The sequence below is a fragment of the Electrona antarctica genome (genome assembly GCF_951216825.1).
Source record: "Electrona antarctica genome assembly, chromosome: 10".
NCBI lineage: Eukaryota > Metazoa > Chordata > Actinopteri > Myctophiformes > Myctophidae > Electrona > Electrona antarctica.
In genome coordinates, this window is record NC_136791.1 from 25,044,909 (window position 1) to 25,071,085 (window position 26,177).

At 41.9% G+C, this 26,177-nt stretch overlaps 2 protein-coding genes across 2 annotated transcripts in view; both read left to right on the forward strand.

The window, feature by feature from the left end:
- LOC306930543 (cone cGMP-specific 3',5'-cyclic phosphodiesterase subunit alpha'-like) overlaps positions 1-10,097 on the forward strand; it is a gene marked incomplete at its 5' end in the record, with an annotated part of 32,461 nt that extends 22,364 nt beyond the window's left edge. The window contains 9 exons of the mRNA XM_079511564.1: positions 301-388; positions 1,238-1,338; positions 3,198-3,305; positions 4,583-4,646; positions 5,873-5,947; positions 6,430-6,513; positions 6,911-7,061; positions 9,352-9,613; positions 9,646-10,097. Coding sequence (XP_079367690.1) covers positions 301-388; positions 1,238-1,338; positions 3,198-3,305; positions 4,583-4,646; positions 5,873-5,947; positions 6,430-6,513; positions 6,911-7,061; positions 9,352-9,389 — 709 coding nt within the window. The 3' untranslated portion in view covers positions 9,390-9,613; positions 9,646-10,097. The remainder of the gene's footprint in view (positions 1-300; positions 389-1,237; positions 1,339-3,197; positions 3,306-4,582; positions 4,647-5,872; positions 5,948-6,429; positions 6,514-6,910; positions 7,062-9,351; positions 9,614-9,645) is intronic.
- Positions 10,098-19,673: 9,576 nt separating this feature from the next.
- LOC306930546 (uncharacterized protein) lies at positions 19,674-25,344 on the forward strand. Its single transcript, XM_079511567.1, has 5 exons — positions 19,674-19,990; positions 21,586-21,689; positions 22,058-22,426; positions 23,073-23,797; positions 24,110-25,344. Exons 1-5 carry the CDS (start codon positions 19,900-19,902, stop codon positions 24,585-24,587), a joined length of 1,767 nt encoding a protein of 588 aa, XP_079367693.1. The 5' UTR covers positions 19,674-19,899; the 3' UTR covers positions 24,588-25,344.
- The last annotated feature ends 833 nt before the right edge of the window (positions 25,345-26,177 follow it).

Below are 26,177 nucleotides of genomic sequence, written 5' to 3' on the forward strand. Positions count from 1 at the left end.
GAATGTTGATGCTTGTTGTACTGCAGAAGTCTGTCACCTCATGGTCAAACTGTTAGAATGTTGGTGCTTGTTGTCTTGCAGGAGTCTGTCACCTCATGGCCAAACTGTTAGAATGTTGGTGCTTGTTGTCTTGCAGGAGTCTGTCACCTCATGGCCAAACTGTTAGAATGTTGGTGCTTGTTGTCTTGCAGGAGTCTGTCACCTCTGGCCAAACTGTTAGAATGTTGGTGCTTGTTGTCTTGCAGGAGTCTGTCACCTCATGGCCAAACTGTTAGAATGTTGGTGCTTGTTGTCTTGCAGGAGTCTGTCACCTCTGGCCAAACTGCACAGCTCTTCCATCATGGAGAGACACCACCTGGAGTACAGCAAGACACTCATGTCAGACGAGGTGGGTTTCATTTAAGGCCTATTCAATTCATACTCCAGTTTTCGGTGATGAGGTGACCACCGCTATCACCGAAAACTACAACATGACGTCACTGAGTTGCGGTGAAGAGAAAAAACGACCGCTCACCCCCAGCCCTTCTCTCTGTTTTTATTAACCACCAACACGCTGGTCACAGAGACTTGCTCCGGGGAATGTGATTGGTCTAGAAGTTGGGTGGGCGGCCCTCTTTGGTTTTGCAAGCTCCCGACGTAAAAACTAAAAACAAACTCGCGAAACACAGCAGCGGGAGAACGAGAACAAAGGAATTAAATAATAGAGACAGTGACAGAGATAGACTATAATATAGAATAGGAAAGGAACTGAAAAAGGACCAGAAAGGAATAGAATAGAGGCAGATAGGCAGTAGACTGAGACACTGAGTAGAGGGAAAACAATGGACGAATTTGAGGAATTGTTGGCCATGGAGGTTAGGAGATGTGAGCACGGTGATGGACTATGAGCGCCGTCATCACTGAAAAGGTGGCCACCTCTTCATCTAAAATATCTGAATATGCCTTTAGACTCCATCGCATGAACTTTGACTTGTGTTTCTAGAACGGTCAAACAAGTGAGAACAACAACACGCATACTCGGCAATACAAGCTTGAAATAAAAAAGAGCTTACCTTTCTGCATTGCTCATTCTGGGTGGATCATTTCTATTTTCCTGAAATAAAAAAATTATAAAGTTTGTAAACTTTCAAGATTTTCCAAAAAAAAATTCCCATCATAAAAACATTTTCTTTCAATTTCATTTAGACACCATTCAAGTCTATCGCGACACTAACACGGGACTATCGTTGCTCCACAGAATCTGAACATCTTCCAGAACCTTCAGAAGCGCCAGTTTGAGACGGTGCAGCATCTGTTTGAAGTGTGCATTATTGCCACAGATCTGGCACTCTACTTCAAGTAAGAAACTTTTGTGTTTGCCATGCTTATTGTAAGTCGCTCTGGATCAAAGTAGTGGTTCACCCAAAACATTGCTTATTTTCGATCACACCCCATGAAGCCTTGAATTCATGGAGCTTTTTTTTTTTTTTATACTTCATTTTTGGGTGAACTCCTTTAAGAGCAGTTATTCTCAATCTTTTGAATCCCAGTTTGATACTTTTTGAGTGGTGTAAACCACTCCAACAACTGGCTTTGTACCCGTGTCTGTTCGTACCAAAAAAATCACACCCGTGTGAACTGAGTGGTGTAAGGTTTTATATAGCATGATCAGCTGTGGTCTGACGTAATGTCTGACGTAATGAAATAAGGTAAGGTATTATGTAGCCTGATCAGCTCTGATCTGACGTAATTAAATCACACCCGGATGTGATTTCACAACTGGCTTTTTCTGTGCAGAGAAAATGACCATGGTTGCTACGGTCATCCAGTTCACCCGGGTGTTATTTAATTACGTCAGAAATTATTTTGAACATAGCAACCATGCTCATTTTTTTCTGCACACAAAAGCCAGTTGTAGGAGTGGTTTACACCACTCAAAAAGCGATGTACCCGTGTCTGTCCGTACCAAAAAAATCACACCTGTGTGAACTGAGTGGTGTAAGGTCTTATATAGACTGATCAACTGTGGTCTGACGTAATGAAATCACACCCGTGTGAACTGGGTGACCATAGCAACCATGCTCATTTTTTGGTATGAACAGACACGTAAACTAACAAAGCTGAAATCACACCCGTGTGAACTGGGTGACCATAGCAACCATGCTCATTTGTTTTGGTACGGACAGACACGTAAACTAACAAAGCCAGTTGTAGGAGTGGTTTACACCACTCAACAAAGCCAGTTGTAGGAGTGGTTTACACCACTCAAAAATGAGCACGGTTGCTATGTATGTGACATCACTATATAAGACCTTACACCACTCAGTTCACACGGGTGTGATTTCTTTTCTCTCTCTGCTACACTGTAAAATCCTCAGTGTTCATTGAACTGGTTACACTCAAAGTGTTTTTGTACACTCTCAAAGTAAATGTATTAATGTTATCCTGTAAAGGTCGTGAGACCGAAACGTCGTTAGCTGAATAAACTGCTGCCATTTAAGTGAAGACAGTACGGGATCTCCTGTTGTCTCATTATTCACACTGGTTGCCTGCTCCGACGCACCTGTCCCTGTAGGTGTGCAGAAGGACATTTTCTTCTACCATTTTTATTTTATATAAAACATATATTATCACAATACAAACTTGGCATTTATAATATTGATATTGAGGTATTTAGTAAAACACATTTAGATATTGAATTTTTGTGATCCTCATGTGTGCCCAGCCCTAGTTGTTTAGTAGCAACGGTAGCTCGTGTCAGACTAAAGGCTCATACATAGTCTGGATTTTCGGTGGTGAGGTGACCACCGCTCCGGTGGTGAGCTGACCACCGGAGCTGAAATAACATTGAGCGGTGGTGAGTAAAAACAGAGAGAAGGGCTGGGGTGGTGGCGGTGGTTTGCTCTTCACCGCGGCTCGTGACGTCATGTTGTAGTTCGGTGGTCACCTCACCACCGAAAATCCAGACTATGTATGAGCCTTAAAGCGTTATTCATAGTCTGATTTATCGGTGGTGAGGTGACCACCGCAACTACAACATGATGTCACAGAGCCGCGGTGAAGAGCAAACCACCGCTCTCCCCAGCCCTTCTCTCTGTTTTTACTCACCACCGCTCCACGTTATTACAGCTCCGGTGGTCACCTCACCACCGAAAATCCAGACTATGAATAGGCCTTAAGACAAACTGCTGTCCCACCCTTTTGGCTTTGTCTTCCAGGAAGAGAACACTGTTCCAGAAGATCGTTGACCAGACGGAGCCGATGACGGACGAGAAGGCGAAGACAGACCACGTCTCCAACAACGCAACCAGGAAGGAAATCATCATGTAAATACGTGACTTCTTGTTTACTAGATGTTCGCAGACCTTCGACACGCTCACATCTAGCGTAAAAAAGAAAATCATGCACCTGTAAGTTGTAACCCAACATGCCTTGCACTGCATCACGTGATCGGCCGTAGCCAATCGTAAGGAAGGAAACACAGGAGTCCAGTTCCTGTTTCTGGGCCGTTTTTTAAAAGGCTGTTTTCTCTGAATCGAGGCGGCGTCCGCAGTGATTGAACACAACGCAGACGTTCTGGGATCATTTCTGATGTTATGCCGAGTCGACGTTACAATATTATAAATGTTAGAAAGGTCGCACACACAAATAAATGTCAACAGATTTAGATTTATTCAGATTTATTTCATCGGGACAAACGTTTCGGCTAACTGCCTTCTTCAGTGTGTGCGAGCGACCTTTCTACCTTTTATGATGTTGATTTAAGCTGGTAACCATAAGTCAGAGCACGGTGCAGGTCAAAATAACGTTTTCTTGAGGTTACAATATTAACACTCTGAAGACAAATAACTTTTTAGACGGACGGCGTGACTAATGGCGGATTTGAGAAACGGAAGCTGCAAAAGCTGGGTTGAAGACGCCGAGGTAAAGTGAGTGACGTCCGAGCACATGACAGAGCACGGGCGTCAACGGCTCTTCCACAATACTCATCCTCAGTCTATGGTGACCTTGATGACTTCCGTAGCCACGCCGCACCAACTCAAATGTATATATAGAATGTATTAACGGCTGCTAAAGTTATTAAAGTTATTAATAATTAAAGATATTAACCCATTTAGACCTGATGTCAAAAACAAACAAAAAAAGTCTTCTAAATCCTGACAGTTTTCTGAAATACCTATGTTTCGATATCAGTGGTGCGCAATATTTCATGTCAAGGACCCCAAAGATTTGTGGTGCTCAATATTTCATGTCAAGAATTAGATGTAATTGGCCACCGACCCCATCTGAAAATTTGTTGTTCCAGGGACCCCCCAAAAGCAAAGATATTAGTTAAAAACGTTCGCTCTGAAAGAATATATATTCAAAGATTTGTGCCATATTTTCAAGACTTTTCAAAAATAGCTCGTAGCGCAGCACTCGGTGCGGTAGATCTGCTATTTTTCAATAGCTAAAGTATAACATAATGCTTAAAACACCAAAAAGGGGTTCCCGTCCTGAATGCCTTTGGCAGAACCTCATCTCGATGGCTGGACAGTCATTCACCCCAGTTTGTGTGTTGTGTGTGTGTGTGTGTGTTGACCTTTGGCTGTGTGCTCCGCAGGGCCATGATGATGACTGCCTGTGACTTGTCAGCCATCTGTAAGCCATGGGAGGTCCAGAGCAAGGTGCGTTCAATTTGACCCATTTAGGACTGAGGCCGATTCTAAAATAAAATTCTTCTAAATCCTAAAGGTTTTCTGGAAAAACCTATGTTTCTGTGTCAGTGGTGCTCAACCTATTTCATGTCAAGGACACCCCAGAATAATCTATATTTGGCCGCGGACCCCTATCTGAAAATATGTTTTTCAGAGAAGCAAAGATCTGAGTTAAAAACTTTCGTTCTGAAAGAATATATTTAAAGATTGGCGCCGCATTTTCATACGGTATTTCAAACAAAACAGATCTACAAGCTATCTGCTGTTTTTCAACAGCTAAAGTATAACATAATGCTTAAAACAGAATGGCCAAAAAAAAGCCCTATACACTTTGTGGGGTAACAAATAGCGAACATGTATGAGTTTGTAGACTGGCTATATATGGCCATTTTTGAATAATTTCCAGCAACTTTACAAATTAAATTGTTGGGATGTATCAAACATTAATATCCAACCAATCATCAGACATTTCCCAACAGGAAATGCATGTATTTAATTCAGCCCAATCTGGGAACCCATTTGGTAATAAATGGGTTCCTTTTTTTTTTGTTTATTTGTTTATTTATTACCCTAATGATCTATCATATTTATAATGAAATAAATAAATATGAAATGAAAGATATTTCATAAGCCTAACGTTGTAGGAGAAAACTTTCGCACACCTAGAAATCAGGCGTATGCACAGGTGCGTAGGCCAGTGGACATCAATGAAAGCAATAGAATACACCCGCACACTGTGTATTTGCTCGGTACAAGAGTATTTTCTTATTTAATGAAGCAACGTTTCGGTCCCTCCGGACCTTCCTCAGGCTTTAAGCCTAAACATTAAATCTTCAATCTGCAATTTCTTCAACATGGTTAGCTGTATGGCTAGCCAAAACATCATAATTTGACATATTGTAGCGAGTGGAGACAAGTGCCAGCCTATGCCCAACTACAGTGTTATACCTGCGACCTATTGTGTCTGCGTTTACTGGACATATAGTGTGTTCTGATTGGCTCTCAGGCAGAAAGAGTTCTGTGTCATGTTCTGTTCCACGTGCGGTTTGAATCAGTTCAGTTCATGTTCATGTTCAGTTGTGAGATTTCACAAAAAATCCAGTTGTGAGATTTCATTTTGCTTTTAATCCATGAGTACAATACATTATTGTTCCTGGCCGTAGCTCATATAGCACATATGACTGGTCTGGTTCTAGGTGGCTCTGATGGTGGCAGCAGAGTTTTGGGAGCAGGGGGATCTGGAGAGGACCGTTCTGGAACAGCAACCCATTGTAAGAGCATTTCTTTCATCTTGGACAGTAGATATTGTGTCTGCATTATCATGTTCTTTTGTTGTTCATTATATTGCACTTTATTTAAAAAAAAATATTGTGATCTTGTTGTACTCAGGGCTTCCTTTTAAAATGGTCTGCCTTGAATAAATAAACGTCAGTAAAACATTGTCCATTCCTCGTAACTTTTTTTTTTTGTCACTTAAATTTGTATTAATCCAAAGAAAACAATAGCAAAAGAAAGAAACACACATACAGTACAAACAAACAATAAAAATAAAAAATGAAATAAAATAAAATCGACATTGCGTATCAAAACTTACATGTTACATCACATATTCCTAGGCATTTACTGTTCCTCATTCCCCCATACCTTTATTCTTTCTGTTAAATGTTGTCCATTTGGACCATTTGTCCTCCATTTGTTCTTTCTCGTAACCTTTTTTAAAGCAACAATGTCATCCTGCTCTCTCTCTCCGTAGCCAATGATGGACAGAAACCATTCCGAAGAGCTACCCAAGATGCAGTGCGGCTTCATTGATTTCGTCTGCTCCTTTGTGTACAAGGTACTAAGGAGCCACTTGAACATTTTAAGAGAGGTCCATTCGTTTATCTCTAAAGGAGGAGTGTTCTGCACACTCGCAACCCTCAGAACCCTTTTTTTTCTTCTTTTTTTGCTGTCCAACGTGTCGCTCAAACAGTCTTCATCAATCAATTCCTAGTGAATAGATTCAAGTGTTGAACAGTAATAAAAAAAGAAAGGGGAGCTGAGATCCAGGGCGTGGACTTTATTCTCTTATAATGTTGATCTGCCATTTGTACAGCATCTCTAGTACCATCTCTGTGCTTTCCGTTCAATTTCCCAGTGAAATATCTCATGCAATCGCTCTCCTTCTACCCCCCGCTCCCCGCCCTGGTTCTGTGCGTGCGTGTGTGCGCGTGCGTGTGCATGTGCGATTGCAGGAGTTTTCTAGGTTCCACAAGGAGATCCAGCCCATGTTTGACGGGTTGAATAACAACAGAAAAGAGTGGAGGGCGCTGGCGGATGTTCACGAGGCCAAGGTGAAGGCCGTCGAGGATCAGAAGAAGAAACTGGAAGGTGGCGGAGACGGAGGTACGTGCCGGAACCATAGTTATATTATATAATCTAGAGACCGGACAGCGCCGCCACCACTGTTAATTTCAATGGAAGTTGCTCAGTGGCGTTTTGAAGCACCCGGAAGAACGTTCTACTTCCGCATGTTTTCGATTTGACCACCACCTGGTGGTCAAAATGTGCTAAAGAGCTCGCCATGAGCCCACAAAACTGCCCAAAAATCACTTTCACCTAGAAAATCCATTCACATTTTTTATAATTCAGCTGACTGTGGAGACACATGCTGGAACTTTTTACTTTGAAATGTTTTATAGTTTCTGAGTTATTTAATTTAAACGCCAAATGCATTCTCAATGGCGAAAACACAAACTTTGGCACCACGTATTAAAAAAAAAAAATCATTGTTTTTATTTTTTTTAATTATTTTTTTATTATTATTATTTTTTTTAAATATGTTTTTATTTTTTTAAAGACGTCCACAGACGTCTTGGGCTCTGCCCGTGCGGTAATACCAAAGACGTCCACAGACTCTTCGCTAAGTCCCACCCAAGCCCGTTGTTGGCCAATACCACGTTAGCGACGGTTACTAAGGTAGGATACTGGTCACGCTTGCATGCTGGTCAAATACCTGGCTCTCATAGACTTCCATTGTAACGGGGAAACGGCTCTCAAAGTCAGTCAGTTAGCACATAAGCGAACACAACAAAAGCTGATTCTGACAGTTTATGTCATCAGGAAAACTCATGCCGTTTTATTTTCGTCTTTTGATAGATTTATAAAGTAACTATTTTGGTTGGAGATATACAGTGAAGCGGTTCTGGTGTTCCCAACTCTCGTTTGTAAACAAGTCGCCATGCTGTTTGAGATGCACCCAGCTGCAGTCCCAGACATTTCTCCTAAAGTGTCTCCCTCAAACGCGTCCAAAATTGTGTATGGTGTTTGCGACAAGTGGACGAGATCAAATACATTTGTTTACATCCAACGGCCTGGATGGAAGGCTGAGACCGAGGCTACTTCAGAAGTGGGTGTACAGATTTGGACCAATCAGATCGTTTTGTAGGCAAACCGGAACTTCTTTCCACACAAACTTGTCAGGGTTGCCAGGTCTGCTTATTTCCCGCTACTTTTGGCTTAAGGCTAATAATTAGTGTATGTAATACATTACCAAAACATTAATTATCATAGACATAGGCCTACATAGTATTTATAATGATAAATGCATACAATCTTTTTATTATGATTATATATGGTCATATTATTGTGTTTGTTTTGGCTTGTTTTTCTTGATTTGGCTTTAAGAGTTGGCTTGTTTTTGGAGGTGGGTTGGCTTATTTCTCTCACACAGTGTGGCAACACTGAAGTCAAAACAAAAACAAGACAACGTTGACATTTTTTATTAAAAATAAAACCGCATGAGTTTTCCTGATGTCATAAACGGTCAGAATCAGCTTAGTGTTCTAAAAGAGTGACTTTGAGAGCTGTTCCCCCGTTACAATGGAAGTCAATGAGAGCCTATTTTTATTTCTAATATGTACTATTAAACTGCACAACGGAGCGAAATAATTCATGGAACGGACTAGTTTGCTCATAACAAGGTAAGAAAACAAACCCTCTTTCTGAGGTCCACACATGCTGTACAGCAAATATATTTATTGACACTGCTTAAACATTTTGACCAGCATGCAAGCGTGACCAGTATCCTACCTTAGTAACCGTCGCTAACGTGGTATTGGCCAACAACGGGCTTGGGTGGGACTTAGCGAAGAGCTAATTGCACAGGGAAGAAAAACGCACGCTTTCAGTTCCAGCTATGGCCAGTAGGTTTGGCTGCTTCAACGTTTCCCAGCCACTCTGGGGGGCTTGGCCAGAACGGTGTAGATCCTCGCAGCCAGACGGTCTGCTGACGTGTAAATTCAATGAGTGGACAGCTGTAGCTGAGTGGCTAGAGAGGACACCGGGGAACGATTCCCAGGACACCTGGGAATCGTGTGTTATTCAAAAGACTAAAGACTAAATCAGAATCAAAATGAACACTGTTACGACCAAGACTAAAGCCCTAACCACACCAAAGGGTCACCATGCAACTCCTTGGGAGTTAACGCTAAAACTATCACCTTTGGTGTGGTTAGGGCCATTTAATTCTATGCGTTGAATGATCACTAGGGTCAACGTGGGTCAACGTGCAATAAGACATATCACACCGCAGGGACAACGCTAAAACAGTCTTGACCCTTTGGTGTGGTTAAGACCACAGGTTCTGAATCAATCTCTCTCTCTCTCTCTCTCTCGCTCTCTCTCTGTCTCATAGAAGATGGAGGGAAGTCGAAGACGTGCGTTGTCTGCTAGGACCACCCCCGGCCAGATCGAGGCACATGAATCAAATGGATGCTTGCAGTGAGGCAGGATGTGTGTGAGATGTGTAGCGTATATGCGAATATGAGAGACCCGAGACTGAACACAAAGACCCCCTGAAGTGGTTACTGTAGGTTTTGTAATAATAATAATCAAGTTTTGTAATAATCATCAAAATCTACAAAGTAACTAGTAACTAAGGTTTTCGAACAATTATAGTGGAGTGAAAGGTGCAGTATTTGCCTCTGAGATGTAGTGGAGTAAAAGTAAATATTGGAAATACTCCAGTAAAGTAAAACACAACAAATACTTCAAAATTGTACTTAAGTACAGTACGTGAGTAGATGTACTTAGTGACTTTACGCCACCGCCTGGGAGTGTGGAATTTGATGCATCCTCTCCACAGCCTGGCGGAGAGAATGCCAACATGCAAAATCCTCATTTTTCTAATGCTGTAATGTTAAGGGTCGTCCATACACCGAGCACTATTTTACTCATTTATAAGGTACAGTTTTTAAAAATCTCAATAACGACGACAATGGTAAACAGTATGTATTGCTTGGTGTGTGCGGCCAACGCCTGACACAGAAAGTGAATTGAATGAAAGTGTGGTTTGTGTACTGTATATATTAACTCTCATATAATGGTAATCTAGCATTACTCATGGAGTCATGTACTGTATAATTGTATATATACCTTTTAATTAAAACACACTGCACTGAATGGAACTTTCTGAAATATGCAGTACATATATATGTATTATATGATCTACTATTATGGATAGTTAGATCTACTATAGACTGGGATTTAGGTATCCTGAGATTGAAACATCTGCAGTCAAACATCTGTCTGTGATTGCGTCAGATCAAATCGATGCAATTGGTGGTATACCATATGCGCTTTTATTTCTACTGCACACATTCAGAGTTTCTGTGCTTTCGTTTAGTTCAGTTCAGTAAGTTCAGTTCTGTTTTTTCGGATATTGGACATACACATACATACATACATACATACATACATACATACATACATACATACATACAAAATACAAATCATTTTAAGCGTCACTGTTCTAAAGGCTTGTCCAAATGTCCGAAAAGGCGCTAGGGAGACGCACTAGGCTTGTCAGGCCCTACCCCTGGTTTCTTATGTCCTTTCAATGCAAACATAATGTTGACTTATTGTAAACGGTGCTTCTGTTCACATACATACAGTACCTGTACATACATCTTTTAACTTCTTCTCGTGACGAGTGAAGTTACCCTGTTCAATATTTCAAGCCTGCTGTATACACTGTATGTATGCCTCCATAGCAAATGGTCAAGACGAAGATGTAAGCAGATTTGACTTAATTGGATTTGGTTATAACTAAGCCAGGTGGAGCCGAAGGGGCTTTTCATTTTAAGACCCTGCTTACATAAAGTAAAAATACTGCTCTCTGCACGCGTCGTACGTCCTCAATACATGCAGGACTTATTGGACAGGAGGACTTCCTGTTGGAAGGCTGGCTGTATGTAATATATCTGGCATGTGGAAAAAAAGGGGTCAACCTCAAACAAATTGCAACAGAAACTCTTTTTTTGTGTCACAATAGTAACAACATATCTAAAGACCTAAGAAATCCCAGTGGTGGAACATATAGAAAAATCCTAAAATAGGTGATGTACCATTAACAACCTATATAGGGCAAAATCCGTTTTTAGCCCAAGGATTGTTTTTTGTGCAAAAACAAATGCTTGCAATGGATTCGGAATCATGAAAACCCCCTGGTTTGACATGTCACATGCTACTTAAATCAGAATTAAAATTTGAGAATTTTGCCTTATAATAATAATGAACTTTATTTTTATTTATACAGTAGGTCGTTAATGGTACCTTCGCCTATTTGTTGTTCCACCACTGGAACTTCTTAGGTGTTGTTGTTCTTGTGTGTTGTTACGCACATAATGAAGGGTTGTTGTACCATGGAAATGGCCATTGTTTAGGCGTGAAGCGAAATATGCAGTATAATCACAATATATTTTCTAAATCTTGAAATACGTGAAGTTTTATTTATTTTCTTGTTTGTTTGTTGATTGTTTCTTACTACAGATGAATGTCTTATGTCGTCACTTGGGGGGCTGCGTAGCAAATCACATATTTTATTGTATTTTATTATGCAAATAATTTGTTATACAAGCAGACAGATATATTATTGTAAAGCTATGACACGATCGCATACTGAATGTATATCTCAATTGATTTATGCACTAGCATCACATGGGGTGAATGTAAGGAACTAAATCTAAAGAAAATAAAATTAAAAATGTTCAACGCTTGGTGCCTTTTGAAATGCATTATAGCCATGATATTGTACCATGTTTCTGACATGATTGTTGACCATGATACTGACCAATAGCTAGTATTAGATTAGTTAGTTTTCTAATTACCCCCAGACCATCTATAGTTGTCAACATGCAGCATATTCTTTAAATGTCTGTCGTTAACATATTTTAATGCTATGCAAAAAGCAAGACATTGGGTCATGCCATAATCCAATGTATTGAAAATACTGACCATGATTCTGACATGATACTGACCAGATAGTGATACTGACATGATTCTGACATGATACTGACCAGATAGTGATACTGACATGATACTGACCATGATACTGACATGATACTGACCATGATACTGACCAGATAGTGATACTGACATGATACTGACATGATAGTGATACTGACATGATTCTGACATGATACTGACCATGATTCTTACATACTGACCATGATACCAACTTGATACTGCCCATGATACTGACCATATACTGACCATGATACTGACATGATACTGACCTGATACTGACATGATACTGCCCATGATGCTGACAATGATACTGACATGATACTGCGACCATGATACTGACCATGATACCGAACTGATACTGCATGACTGACCATGATACTGATCATGATACTGATATGTTTGATTGATTGATTGATTGAACATTTTATTAACAGTTTGTAGAATGGGTACAGTTCGATACAAAAAATGATAGGGGGGGAGGGAGTGCTCTTTGAGAGTGGTTTTGAAGAAGTCTATGGATTCACATTTCTTAACGGCCATTGGTATGGCGTTCCACATTTTACTGGCATAGGAGTTTAAACCCCTTGTTTGAGCCGAATCTGGGTTGAACGTGGTTTGTGGAACTCCCTCTGGTGTTGTGATTGTGGACTTTGTTGACATTAAGGAAGTATTTTTACAGGTACATGCGTATCTTAGTGGTGTAGCGAATCTTGTAGACCAGACCCATTGCAAGATGCTGTACTCTGTCGTCAACCCTAAGCCATTCCAACCTATCAAAATGAGCAGGGGTGAGGTGGGTTCTGGGAGTAAGGCCAAGAAGTACCTAGCAGACCAGTTTGTTTTGGCATGTCTGGAGCCTTTGAGGTGCTGTGGCACCATGAAGAAACCTTATACAGGGCTCCTGTTAGGGGCTTCAAAGTATTTTTGCTGACTAGTGAGGATCGAGATTCTGTACAGGAATCTTGTTATTTGGTTGTCCTTTTTGATTACATTGGTAGCCATTTTATCACAGGAAAGATTGGCCCCCAGGAGGGAACCTAGGTAGGTAAGTTTGACTTTTCTTGTGATAATATTGTCACCAACTTTAACTGAGAAGCCGTCGGCCTTGCTGAGATTACTATTTGATCCAAAGAGAATGGATTCAGTTTTTCTCAGGTGTAATGAAAGTGAGCCAGGAGTTCAGAGATGAGGGCCTTTTCAACATGCAATTTGTCCCTGTCCGAGATCAGCAGGGCTGAGTCATCCGCAAACAGGAAGGAGCTGATACTGATACATGATACAGACCATGATACAGACCATGATACTGACATGATACGGTCCATATGATACTGACATGCTACATGGCCTCGATACTGACCATGATACTGACCATGACACTAACATGATACTGACTAACATGCTACTGACCACGATAGGCTACTTAAATAAAACTCCATTGCACTGGTAAAATGATTAAAACACTGATTCATGCAGAGTATTTCAAAATGTCTTAGTTAATTACTTTTACTTCTACTCCATTGCATCTCAGGAGCAATTATTGTACTTTTACTCCACTACAATTATTACATACATAGTTACCTTTTTGGAATAATAATCACAATCTACAAAGTAACTACTATCAGTCAAAAGGGAGACATCGAAGAGGAAGAACAGGTGGGGAGGATCAACATATTGAATGTCAGAACAGGTCAGCTCCATATATGGAGATCTAAGGGTTTGATGAGGTCAGATCCACACCGTGGTATGATTCTAAACTACGTCCGTCTATAGACAAAGTAACACCCCGTCTGCCTCGTCTTCACCGCGGGTCTCAGAGACATGATGCATTCGGGCAGTGTCGGTAGGGCAATCAGAGGCAAGCAGGGCGTTGCCATGTCTATAGACGGACGTAACCTCGCGTCACCACTCACCTTTCCAATTCGGAGGATAAAGATGAACGTAGTTCCCAGATGGGCTCAAGGGAAGGGCCCTGAAAGAATGTGCCATCCAATTGGGACCCATATTTACCGAACTATTCCAAATGTTTCTCAATATCAGCTTTGTCCCCCAGGCCTGGAAAACGGCACCCATTGTCCCTGTGCCAAAAACTGCACGAGCAAAAGTGCCAAATGATTTTAGACCGATCTCCCTCACTCTATTAAGCAAATGCATGGAGCGTGTAGTGAGTAAGGAGCTCTCACTACAAACAGCTAAGTGCATGGACCCCATGCAGTTTGCTTATAGAGCCAGTCGAGGTGTAGAGGATGCCACTCTGAATTTATTGGACAAAATACATAGTCATTTAACAAACCCAAAACATACGTCCGCGTCCGTGTCCTTTTTATGGACTTCTCCTCTGCTTTTAATACGGTCCAACCCCATCTTCTCCTAAAACGCCTGTGTGACCTGAACGTCAGTAGCAATCTCATTTTGTGGATTAGGGAGTTCCTGAGAGAGAGACCCCAGCAAGTCTGTATTAATAACACTCTGTCTGACTGCCTTGCCCTAAACACTGGCGTGCCACATGGGTGCGTTTTCAGAACCACAATAGAAATAAAGACCATGAACTGTATGTTGTTCACTTGAAGTGCATGTAGCCTATACTGAAAGAGATGAGATATGTTCTCACCTGGAGGGAGGAGGTGCTGTTTCAGTGCCATTCACATCTCAGTGCTGTTAGTTTGTCCAGTTGATTCCAACCCTTTTGACAGGGGCGTGCACAGATAGACACGAGGTAGTGCTACATACCGAGGTACCTGCACTTTTGCCAACAACAATGTGCCCTTTTGAAAGTTTGTTTGTTCATTTTATTTTTGTTTTGTACAGTCTACAGTATGTGGCACATGGTGACATCGGCCAATTCTGGATTTAAAGCTGCTAATATAATATCTATGCCCCAAAATCTATAAATCCCACACTATTAAGGCAACCGGCCGGTTCCACGAGCCACACATGGTGCCCTTTTTTCACATGAGCACCTGCCCCTCAAAATTGTCTATGCAGTGTCCACACCACTGCCTTTTCATATCAAGGTGACAAGGTCCATTTTTTATTCGGCATTTGAGCCATGGACCACCATTTGATGAGATTTTGCCTCAATATTTTGTTATTGTTGGATAAGATTTTGTCCCCATATGCAGAACTCAACTTCAAAGTAGACTCAGGAACCAAGGTGGAACTTAAACGAACTTTACTGAAAATAACATAATACAAAACAAGGTACACCACCAAGTGAAAACACAGACACCCGCAACCATCACCGCATGAGATGATGAGAATACAATGAACCAGCACAGAGAGCAGATAGTCTTAAATAGTCTCTGGCCAACTAAGCAGTCATTAGCCCAACAGTTCGCACATGTGAACCTGGGTGGAGCCCAGAGTACGTGTTAATCATGGACTCACCAGGGGCGGGAACAAGGGGCCAGTGAGGCGCTCCAACGTTGAAGCACTGGGCCCTAGTGGTAAGAGGAAGGACTGCAGGCAGACCCATGCTTTAACACGTAGGACCATCACTCCCTACGTCACCCATACGTCACCCCGGACCTCAAATTTGAGGTCCGGAGGAGGTACTTCCGGCAGTCTTCCGGGTGCTTCAAAACGCCACTGAGCAACTTCATCGAAATGAATAGCTTGGGGGCGGGGCTAGTGCTCCAGTTCGGTCTCTATCCTTTATATACTCTATGGGCGGGAAGGGAAAACATCATGGAACATGGGGGAAACATGAGGGAGGCGACCCAGGTGTGGCACACTCTGGGCACAGAGTGCGACAGTTAAATTAGAGAGTGAGAAGTTCAGTCACGCAAGAGAGACTCGGAGTAGAGTCGCTGCTTCTTCGCCTGGAAAGGAGCCAGCTTAGGAGGTTCGGGCATCTGGTTAGGATGCCTCTCGAGCGTCTCCCTAGGGAGGTCCTCGATGCATGTCCCACTGGGAGGAGACCCTTGAGCAGACCAAGGATGAGATGGAGGGATTACAACGACTCACTGGCCTTGGAATTGGAACCCCAGGAGGAAGTTACTATAATGTTGGAGAGGGAAGTCTGGAGCGCTCTGGTGGAGCTGTTTCCCCCACGACCCGACTACAGATAAGTGGTTGAAGATGGATGGATGGACTCTGAATGGTTAATTATCTAAAGGGGTCCATACAATTGGTTACCAACTTTCAATCATTTAGCTGGGGACCACCTGGAACCCCCTCAAGGACCACTGGTGGTCCCCGGACCACTGGTTGAAAACCACTGGTTTAGTCCACAAAGCTGAGCTAAGCCTCTGTGACACGTCTGCTATCTTTTTGTCACTGAAACTATGAACTATGAAGTTCAACACGCCACCTGTCAACTGTAATCTCCTAGCTTAGCAGGGGGGACCCCTCACTCATCTACCGTGCGCATGCACACACACACACACACACACACACACACACACACACACACACACACACACACACACACACACACACACACACACACACACACACACACACACACACACACATTTACTTATAGTATTTCTACATATTGCAGTATTGATACTTCTATACTCTGTATGCTTTTTAAATGCAGCTCCATGTGAGTGGTGGGAGGGGAGATCTCCTGGATATTCTCATAATGACGCACACTGTCACACACACACCGTCACACCTCCCTGCTGCATGGAGGATTATGACACGTCATGAGAGGCTCATACAACAGACCAAACGCAATTAACGCATGTCTGCACATGTACTGTAGCCTATGTACTGTATGTGCACTCACTGCACTGTAAACAACTTCTGAACACAGGACAGCTCACTGTACAAATACAATTGTCTACAGGCCGATATATATGGGCAGAGCATGCCAGTGGTAGATAAAGTACTGATGTGTTTTACTTGTGTAAAAGTATCAATACTGCAGTGTAGAATGTAGAAGTAAAAATACTGAACATTTGAAATACTCAAGTAAAACAAAATATATAATATGTCATTGATGTCTGGATGGACAGAATTATTTTTAGACAGACTTATGAAAGGCAGCCTGGCTCCAAGTGAAATAGTGAAATGATACACATTTAGTGAACAGGCCTGTGCAAAATGGTAAGTATTCTGCATGCTGCAGACAGAGAATTATTCATCTGTACACTACATGTACATAGGCCTATAAGTACAGCATACAGTATAGTTAATAGACTAATCTTTTAGCCTTACATTTAAAAAAAAAAAGGCTTGAAACATCTTGTGGGAAAATTGTGGGAAATATTTATTTATAATAATATATATTTGAACATGCCCAAAATGTGGGTGCAAGGTAGGAAGAAGGGTTAAGGTCAAGGTTCATAAAGGGTCATGCATTGTATGATGAGAGCTCAGGAATTGAATGCCCAGAAAAGGGGAGAAGAAAAACACATAGGTATCTGTGCGAGGTCTGACCTGAAAATGATTCACAAACTTGCAAAAAAAAAAATGCAAAATTGGTAAATATCAGTAGACTGAATTGAGGCGGGAAAAGCAGTTACTGGTAAGTAAATGTCCAGCAGTAATCTAATTAACCTCCTGATTATATAGGTTAATGTGTGGTCACTGCTTGCGTTGACCTCAGAAGCAGATTAGCCGGCTGTGAGAGTAGATGTCAGTGAATGTATTCACTGACATCATCACAACATCACGGGTTGTGTCCTCAACACTGTGACAGTAATCTGAGTTCCAGAAGATTTCGCCAGCTCCCGCATTACAAACGGGAGGGCCCAGAACAGTGATAGTGTACCTACAACAGATGAGGTTGCGTGACACAACTTGTGTCCTCAACACCAGGGGTGCAAAAAAGTACTCATTTGTTTTACTTAAGTAAAGGTCTCAATACCACAATGTAGAAATACTCTAATTTACTTGAGTAAAAGTACAAAAGTATTGGTCAGTATCATGTCATGTATCAGTATAATGAATGGTCAACAATCATGTCAGTATCAATATTCAACAACCATATGTCAGTATCATGGCCGTAGCATGGCCAGTAGCATGTCAGTATCATAGTCAGTCGACGAAGGCTGGGTAGGCGAAACGTTTTTTTCTTCTTCCCTACAATAGAAATCTAACACTAGACTCTTATAAATGTATAATATCAAACAAGGCAAGGTGTTCTTTGATGCCATAGGTAGCCCAATTATGTATTTGGTAACCAGATGATGTGATTAATGAATGTTAGAATACTACTGTTACTCTCATCCACTTTAGATAAGAGAGGCATATCACATTCTCTTCAAGAAGAAATACTACAGCCAAAAACCAGACCATCTTAAGACCACCTCAGACTGTGGTCTAAACCGTGGATCTACACTGCCCTCTAGTGGGGAAGCCAGGCTCCGCAGGGTCTTGACTGTCAAGAGTCTGTTAAAAGTATAAAATGAATGGTCTTGACTCAAGACCATTCATTTTATACTTTTAACAGTTTGCAGACAAAAGCACAGTCCAATACAAGGACGCCTATGGCTTATTGCCTTGTTTCCATTGGGGTACCTTCATATTCATTTAATAGAATTCACAAATGCATTAAAATAGCCTCCTGCTTGATGGTAAGAGATCAAATGAAGGGTAAATTGCATTTTTGGTTATGAAGCGGTTGTCCTGAAGTTGCAATTGTTTGTCTCCAATGATCTTACTATAGCCTGGTTTTCTCATGGTTTTCTCCCTGGAAATAAAAACGTCTGGGTTTCCGAGGCTGGTTGACTACCTGCAGAGCTTGTTTCAAGGTTCCCATACCAGGATAGGAGATGATGTTAAAAGTGTTAGTTAAGTGACCTATATATAGAGTTATAGACTATGGTCACTCACTCGGTCAGGGTTTGTAATACTAGCATTGAAACTTCCCAGTTTCCTGAGAAGATAGAGCCACTGTCTTGCCTTTTTGATAATTATTATATCTGCATTGGACTGAAAGGTGAGTTTATTAAATATAGTTGTTCCCAGATATTCACTAACCTGCTCCTCGACTCCTCCCCACTCATAATAACAGGCCTAAAGATGTGACCCTGGTCCCATCTCCTAATCCTCTCCCATGAACCTCCCAAACAGTTTTTTTATACATTTAAATACATTTAAAAAAATGTTCTAGAAGAAAAATCCTCTCTCTCACACGTATGCCAGTGTGCCAGTGATCACCCTCCCCTATGCCAATGTTGGTACCTGTGCCGTGCCCTACCCCATGCCTAAATATGCCCCATGCATTTGCTTAAGATTGTTGTTGTTGTCTTCCCAAACATTTAGACTAGGATAAAAAAAGACTTAGATTTTAATTTTAGTAGGCCTAATAGTAGAGTGGAAATGGACTTTATTTAAATATGACAAAACAAAACAGATCACATCTCAAAATGAAGATTTATTGTAAAAGAACATATATCTTGCAGGCGTCATCATCAAATACTGCAAAGGCATCAATTATATTGGAACAGTTGCATCAAGTATATATCTACTATATATATATATGTATGTAATGTAAGTATGTATATATTTTATAATTGTATTAATATATTCATTTTTTTATTAAACAAACAAGGGCTGTCATCTATGTTTTTTTATCACTTATGTTCGGGACATTCAACTATTTTACAGTTTTTAAATGTTTCTTGTACAACAATAAACGTATGCCTTTTTTATTTTTTATCTGAACTTAATTAAAAGTTCAGATTTCTGTCTGCTCAATTTCAATTATTTTAAATTGAAGGAAGGAACCATACAACCTTGCAAATGTTTTTGTCGGACTGTAGATAGAGTTACACCGCTACAAATCAGCAAGCCCGGGTAAAATGCAAAATGTAAAACTCTTGATAGATGCATCCAAGTCAACAACTTTAAAAAGCTGTAAGCAATGAATCCTGAGATCTAAGACACAGCAGTTTCATATGATATTATGAACAACAGCTCTATGTCGTGAACAACAACCGTTGACGCACTGTAACAGTTGTACACACGTTTTGTTTTGACCGAAATGGCTCGATCAGAACTTGAGCCATGGATAGAGAAATTGATCCTCCGCTATGATGGCAGCGAGCAGCAGACAAACAGGCGACGGCTCAAAGGTAGGCTAAAGTTAGATGTTTTTGAGTGGTGCAACCACTCCAAGGAACAGCAATGTCTGTCCTAACCTAATAACCCTATGTGACTATGTTTAGAGTACCAGTAGGGGCAAAAGTGGCTCTGAGAGAGAGATAGTGTTGCACTGTTGCCTGCTAATTACAGAGAGAGAGAGAGGCAGGGGGAGAGGGGAGTTGCACCACTCAGTTCACACGGGTGTGATTTATTGATAAAGGACCACTTTTCAACCTAGCCCTGGTCCAGTGCATACACTCTCACTGAGAGAGTGAGACTCGCTGTAAGCACTGGACCAGGGCTATTTTCAACCTACCTTCATATAATTGGTCCTCACAATGTTCATGATAAAATGACTTTACCTACTCTGTCTGTGTCTCATAGGACGGCTGTGGGCAGTTCAGAAACCCGTCCAGGATACCTCCAAGCTAATAGAAACTGGAGGCTTTGCAATGTTATAATGGAATTGGAAGCCATTGTTCTCACGATAATAATAATAAAAAGTATATACCGGTAATCTTGTATGTTAAAAAAAAATCTGCCTGATGATGATGTCAATGGTGGATGGGTTTCTGAACTGTCCACAGCCCTCCTATGAGACACAGACTGAGTAGGAAAAAAAATGTACAGCAGGTCTAGCTGGTTGTTTTTAAATGTGCTTTAAAATAAAATTGACTTGACTATGAATAGAAGAGAAGTTAGGACAGGGCGCCACTTCTCCATTGAAGTCAATGGACACAGTCAGCCGCCCTGTTCTTTACGCCCTATTACTTTGAAGGGTGTCCACGACGTGCCCTATGGAGTGTTTGACCAATTCACCCTTTGTCAAGTCCTGCCCGTGGTTGTACCCAGAGGCGTATCTACAATAAGGCGAGGGCAGGCATCTGCTTGTTCAAATCCATTTCTGGCCTGGCCAAAATCCATACAATGAGAAAAAAAGAGGACAAAAACAAGACCTGAGAACTATTAATGGACAGCTGATTGGCCGTCGCGGTAGAACGCGACCCTCAATCACCCATTGGAATGTAAATGCATGCCTTTCAGCCTTTGTATCCTACTCGTCTGGCAGGTATATATCTTTGAGAGAATAGTACTGCCGTAGCAGACAACCCACAGCACTCCAGGTTCAAACAAAATCCTTGGTGGTGCAAGGCTCGAAGATATAAGTAGAGATGAAGAAAATGCCAGCACTCATTGTATGTCCTTTTACATGATTTTATTTACCTCTGAGACTGAAAAACGGACGCGTTTCGGCCTGTATGGCCTTCCTCAGCGCTGAGGAAGGCCATACAGCACCCATGATATGGATGCTGTATGTAGATTGGCTATTTTAACTATTCAAAAATGTTTATCTAAAAGTTTAAAAAAAAAGTAGTTTAGGGATAAGGGGCTCAGCATGGATGAAAATAGTAGAGCCCCTAATCTCTTCACCAATCTACAAACTCACAACATGTCGCATCGTGACATGTTGTGAGCTTGTAGATCTGCTACAAGCTACCCCCAGAATATGGATGCTGGGGGTGTGTTAACACCTTTTTAACCAATTTGTTTTTCTTCGTTTGAACCTAAATGTATCTCTTACCAGCTCATGTGGTTGGAGTAGGACACATGTCTCAGTCTCAGGCCCAGACAGTGCAGCAGCAGCAGGGGACAACCGAGTTGATCTTCCTGTCCGACGGAGTCGTACAGGTACGTACGTACGTACGTACCCATTCCAGAGGGAGCCGAGCGTTAGTGTGTGGATTAAATTCATTGGAGTGAGAAATAAGTAGGCAGTATGCAACAGTATGAAAGTACCTCAAAATTGTACTAAAGTAAAACGTCTCTGTCGGCTGGAAATAACCTTCATATGTACAAAATGTTCAGGATTCAATTCAAATGCCATGTTTTGAGCGGTCACAGACTGCTACTCTTGATGCTTTTGTGTGACACTGGTATGATCACGTAGGGCGTTAATTTACGAATAAACTAAAAGTTAAAATATGGAGAATAAGTACCGACACTAGAGCCCAACAAATAATGTACCTTCCCACCACTGCTGTTGTTGTTGTTGTCAGGTGCCGGCTATTCTAACGGCGTCTGCCTTGGAGGACCTCCAGGAACGAGAGGACACAGACAGTCAGTCCACCCTGGTGCACAGCACGGTGCACGTGCAGTGCCGCGTGGACTTCTACGTGCATCCACGGCAGGACAGGAGCGGCTTCTTCCTGTCCGTCAGCAAGTTGGCCACCGTGGCGGCAGGACCGCCTAAAGGCAGAACCCCTCCCTGTACGACTCTGGCCTCCGTGAGGCAGCACGTCTGTAAGACGTGGAGACTGACCTGCCGGCAGGACTCGGTTCATGGGCCTCAGAATGCCCAGCAGCATGGTTTTGATTTGTCCGAATTGCTGTGGACGTTGGATCACGACGCCCTGCGCGATGTACAGGTAGGCAGGCGCGTCACACTTATTTACTTGACCCGCCAAGGACGGACCCCCAAATTCATGTATATTTGACCATGGACCCCATCTGAAAATGTTTTGTGCCATGGCGATTGGGGACCCCCCAGAAGAGAAGATTTGTGTTGCAAAAAATGCTAAAATGATTCAAGATACAAGATTTCAGATGTACAAGCTTGCAGAACTGCACAAGTGCATTTGATATTTTTGATGCTGTTCTAAACCAATCTTCTAAATCCTAAGTTTTCTGAAAAACTAAAATCTAAAATGACACAGATATTTTCCCAGTTTGAATTGGTTGGCAGTGGCTCAGGAGGTAGAGCGGCCACTTGGGAAATAAAAAGTTCCAAGTTCAAACCCAGGCTCTCCCATAGTTAGTTAGTGTCAAATTGTTCTTGAGTAGTACATTATTTATTCGGACTATTGGTACCAGTCATTTCTGTGTATTTAACTTCTAATCTGCCCTGTGTAATTTGAATTCACAAAGCCAAAAAGGTAAACATGCATAACTGTAATTTGTATTTACATGTTCCAATGTGTTCAATGGAAAACATTGGAATGATTACATCGTTAATCGCAATCATTGTTGTGACGATTCATGATGTCATGATCCTTAACAACCCTGTGTACACAGATGGATGCTCTGACAGCCCTGCAGCCCTCGACCTCCTCCTGCAACCCAGCCGGCTGCCACGCAGACGCACGCACAAGCTGGGAAGCTGACCGAATCGCATACAAGTCTGCAGAGCCTTTCGTCATCCCTGTGTGTCATCTGCTTATCCCGGAGCCAGAGGAAAAGGCTCAGCGGCCACTAAAGGCCGTCGAACAAGTGAGCTGCGAGACACCGAGCGGATTCCTCAGTCCCCCAGACGACAGAGTTGGAGATGTACCAAACCGTTCACAGGCTGTTCATCAGCTGGCGGGTCACTTGAACGCCCAAACCTTCCCTCCAGAGACCGTGGAGACTCTCTCTCCCCCTGGCAGTCAGGAGGACACATCGCCCCAGGGGAATACACTAAAGTCTGACGAGGCCAATCCTTGGGATGCCTTTTCTCCACCCATTGAAACGCTGCTGTGCACTCCTTCTTCACGCTTGGATGAATCCATAGCCCCAGAAGCCATCCCACCCAAGACCCCGACTGATACGGCCGGGATTACATTCCAGGTGGAGGGTGTTCCCTTCTTGGCAACCAGCACACAGGTATCCTCCAGGGGTTCATCGGACATTTCCCAGACACCGGAACGAAGCAAAGGCGAACAGAGCTCCATTCACCCGTACCAGAAACCACAGCCCACTCTTTGCCTGAGTCCCCTGTCCGATTCTTCAACTTCTGGAAGTTCCGCGGGATCTGTCTACGGGTAGGCTGCAAGTTCTATTTTCTTAGTGATTATTCTATCGATTACGTTTTTTCCAATTCATTGAATAATCCAGAATTGCAGTTTATTTATTTTTTAAATGTATACCAACAAATCGATCTACGCATTGTGATCTTGTAATTCTGCTATTCGCTATTTTAGATTTTTTTTGGGGGAAAAATGTTTTGCCTATAAAAAACAAGACATGCCCGAAATAGGGATAGATTATTCATTGATTATTTTATCAAATTATTATTATTTTCTAATCCACTAAATCGAACAGTTCTATTAACTGTTTTGCACCTCTTTTGGCAGGTCTCTGAATCTGTCCCCCTACGCAAAGAACCGCTGTTCTCGGATCTCCATACGCCCTCTCCTGCTGTCCGGTCAAGAGAACCTGCAGGCGGAGAAGGAAACAGGGACACGGGAGGAGGTCGCACAGAGGAAACGGAAGCGAAGGTTTCATCACTGCAATTCAGACGTGTTGCCTGCCTTGGAGGAGGAGGGGGAGGAGGTCCGCACTTCCAGGAGCCTTCCCACTTGGCTGTTTGAAAGCCAGCAGGTTTCCAGGGCTCAAGTAGGGAGCGGTTTATTAAAGCAGACACGGTCTACAGAAGAGAGCGTGTTGTTGACCGTGCAGTCCACTGTACACAGCGACGGCGCACCGCTCTCAAATGCGCACGATGATGAACCTGCTGCACGTGAGCGGCTGTTGCAGGAGCTGTTCAAGTTCAAAGTCTCGGAAGGCATGCTGCAGTGGGCAGTCAACTACCTGAAGTCGGATATTGTTTGACAAATTGATTTGTTGTAGAGGTAAAAAAAAGAAAAAATGAAAAGAAAAAGAGCGCACCCCAAGGACAGGGCCAACTCGGTTCTATTCACTGCACTTCTCTAAGGCCTGCTTTACACTGGCAGACAAATCTAACCTGAATCAGATCTGTGCCACATCAAGATTGAAATCTGATTGGTTTAAATGGTCACATGACTCATTTAAACAAATCAGATTCCAATCTGGATGCGGCTCAGATCTGATTCAGGCTGGATTTGGCTGCCAGTGTAAATGGGGCCTAAGTATTCAGGGTTTATCTCTTCATTTGGGGAAGGGGGTTAAATAGTTTCATTTTCAGTTCAGTTATTTTTGATGGTTAAATGGATCACACGGCTATCACTGTGGCTCCTCACACGACAAGAGTGTTGGATTTTGTGTAGAAGGAAACACAAAACAAAAAGGTGGTTTAAGTTTGCCTGCTGTACAGTCCAGGTCAAAATGATCACGTTATTTTTCCCCCCCCATAATGTTCTGTTTCTTTGTGCATCAATGTCTCACAAATGTAGAAAACATAGGCACTGCAACGTGTTGTGAGCTTGTAGATTGTTGGGTCTATAAATATTCAACCAATGAAAAGTATTAGCATGATCCTGTGACTAAATATATATATATTTTTTTTCCCATACCCTGTAAAGTGTAAAGTATGTTTTTTGTTTCCCAGTAATTTCACTTATTGTTAATCATGTGTTGTATTAAGAATAAATGCTGTCTTTGTCCAGAAGCTGTCGCCAATTACCTGACATTACAATTTAGGTATTTACAATAAGCAAGGTATCAAAGAAAGACAGTGAAGTGCCTCAGTAAACTAGGATTGCAGGTAAACTAAGAACCTAGCATCTAAACGAACTGTCAAAATAAAATAAAGTATACATTGAAACTATAGGATACCAGATAATCAATGTATCAAGCTTCTGTTGTGTGGTCAAGAAATTAACATTGACATTATTTTCTAAATTCTTCACCCCTCCATGCTTTTCTATTTTAACTGGAGACGTGCCAAACGGTTAGACACGATAAATTGAATGTGTATCGAAAAATAGGTGCAGCAATAGAATACATTTATCAACAATCACATCATTTCAAATAGAACTGAAATATGACTGTATTGTCTCCTAGCTGGTATGGGAATCTCTCGGATAGAAACAAGCTCACCCAGGTATAGTCAACCAACCAGGCTAGTAAGGAGCATTGGAGACAAACAATTGCAACATCACTTCAGGATATACAACTGCTCCATAACCAAAAAAGCACTTCAGATTTACAGTGATTCTACCCACTTTGTGCCTTAACCCATTCTGGGCGGGAACCCCTTTTGGTGTTAGCATTATGTTGTGCTTTAGCTATTGAAAAATAGCAGATCTACGTCTGCTATTTTTGAAAAATCGAAGAACGACTGACAGAAACATAGCTTTTTCAGAAAACTGTCATTTTCAAACAGACATTTTTAGAATCTGATCTCAGGTCAAAATGGGTTAACTGAGGTGGTGGACATTTTAAATAAGAATTTTTTTGGGTAGCTCTACCACCTAATCCCCACAGCCCATGGTCACTGTT

What these genes read in the sequence shown, in the direction of transcription:
- LOC306930546 (XM_079511567.1), top strand. Translation starts at nt 19,900, where the DNA reads ATGGCTCGATCAGAACTTGAGCCATGGATAGAGAAATTGATCCTCCGC. An exon ending in TGTCCGACGGAGTCGTACAG is followed by an intron (nt 21,690 to 22,057) that starts GTACGTACGTAC and finishes TGTTGTTGTCAG; the next exon opens with GTGCCGGCTATTCTAACGGC. An exon ending in TCCGCGGGATCTGTCTACGG is followed by an intron (nt 23,798 to 24,109) that starts GTAGGCTGCAAG and finishes CTCTTTTGGCAG; the next exon opens with GTCTCTGAATCTGTCCCCCT.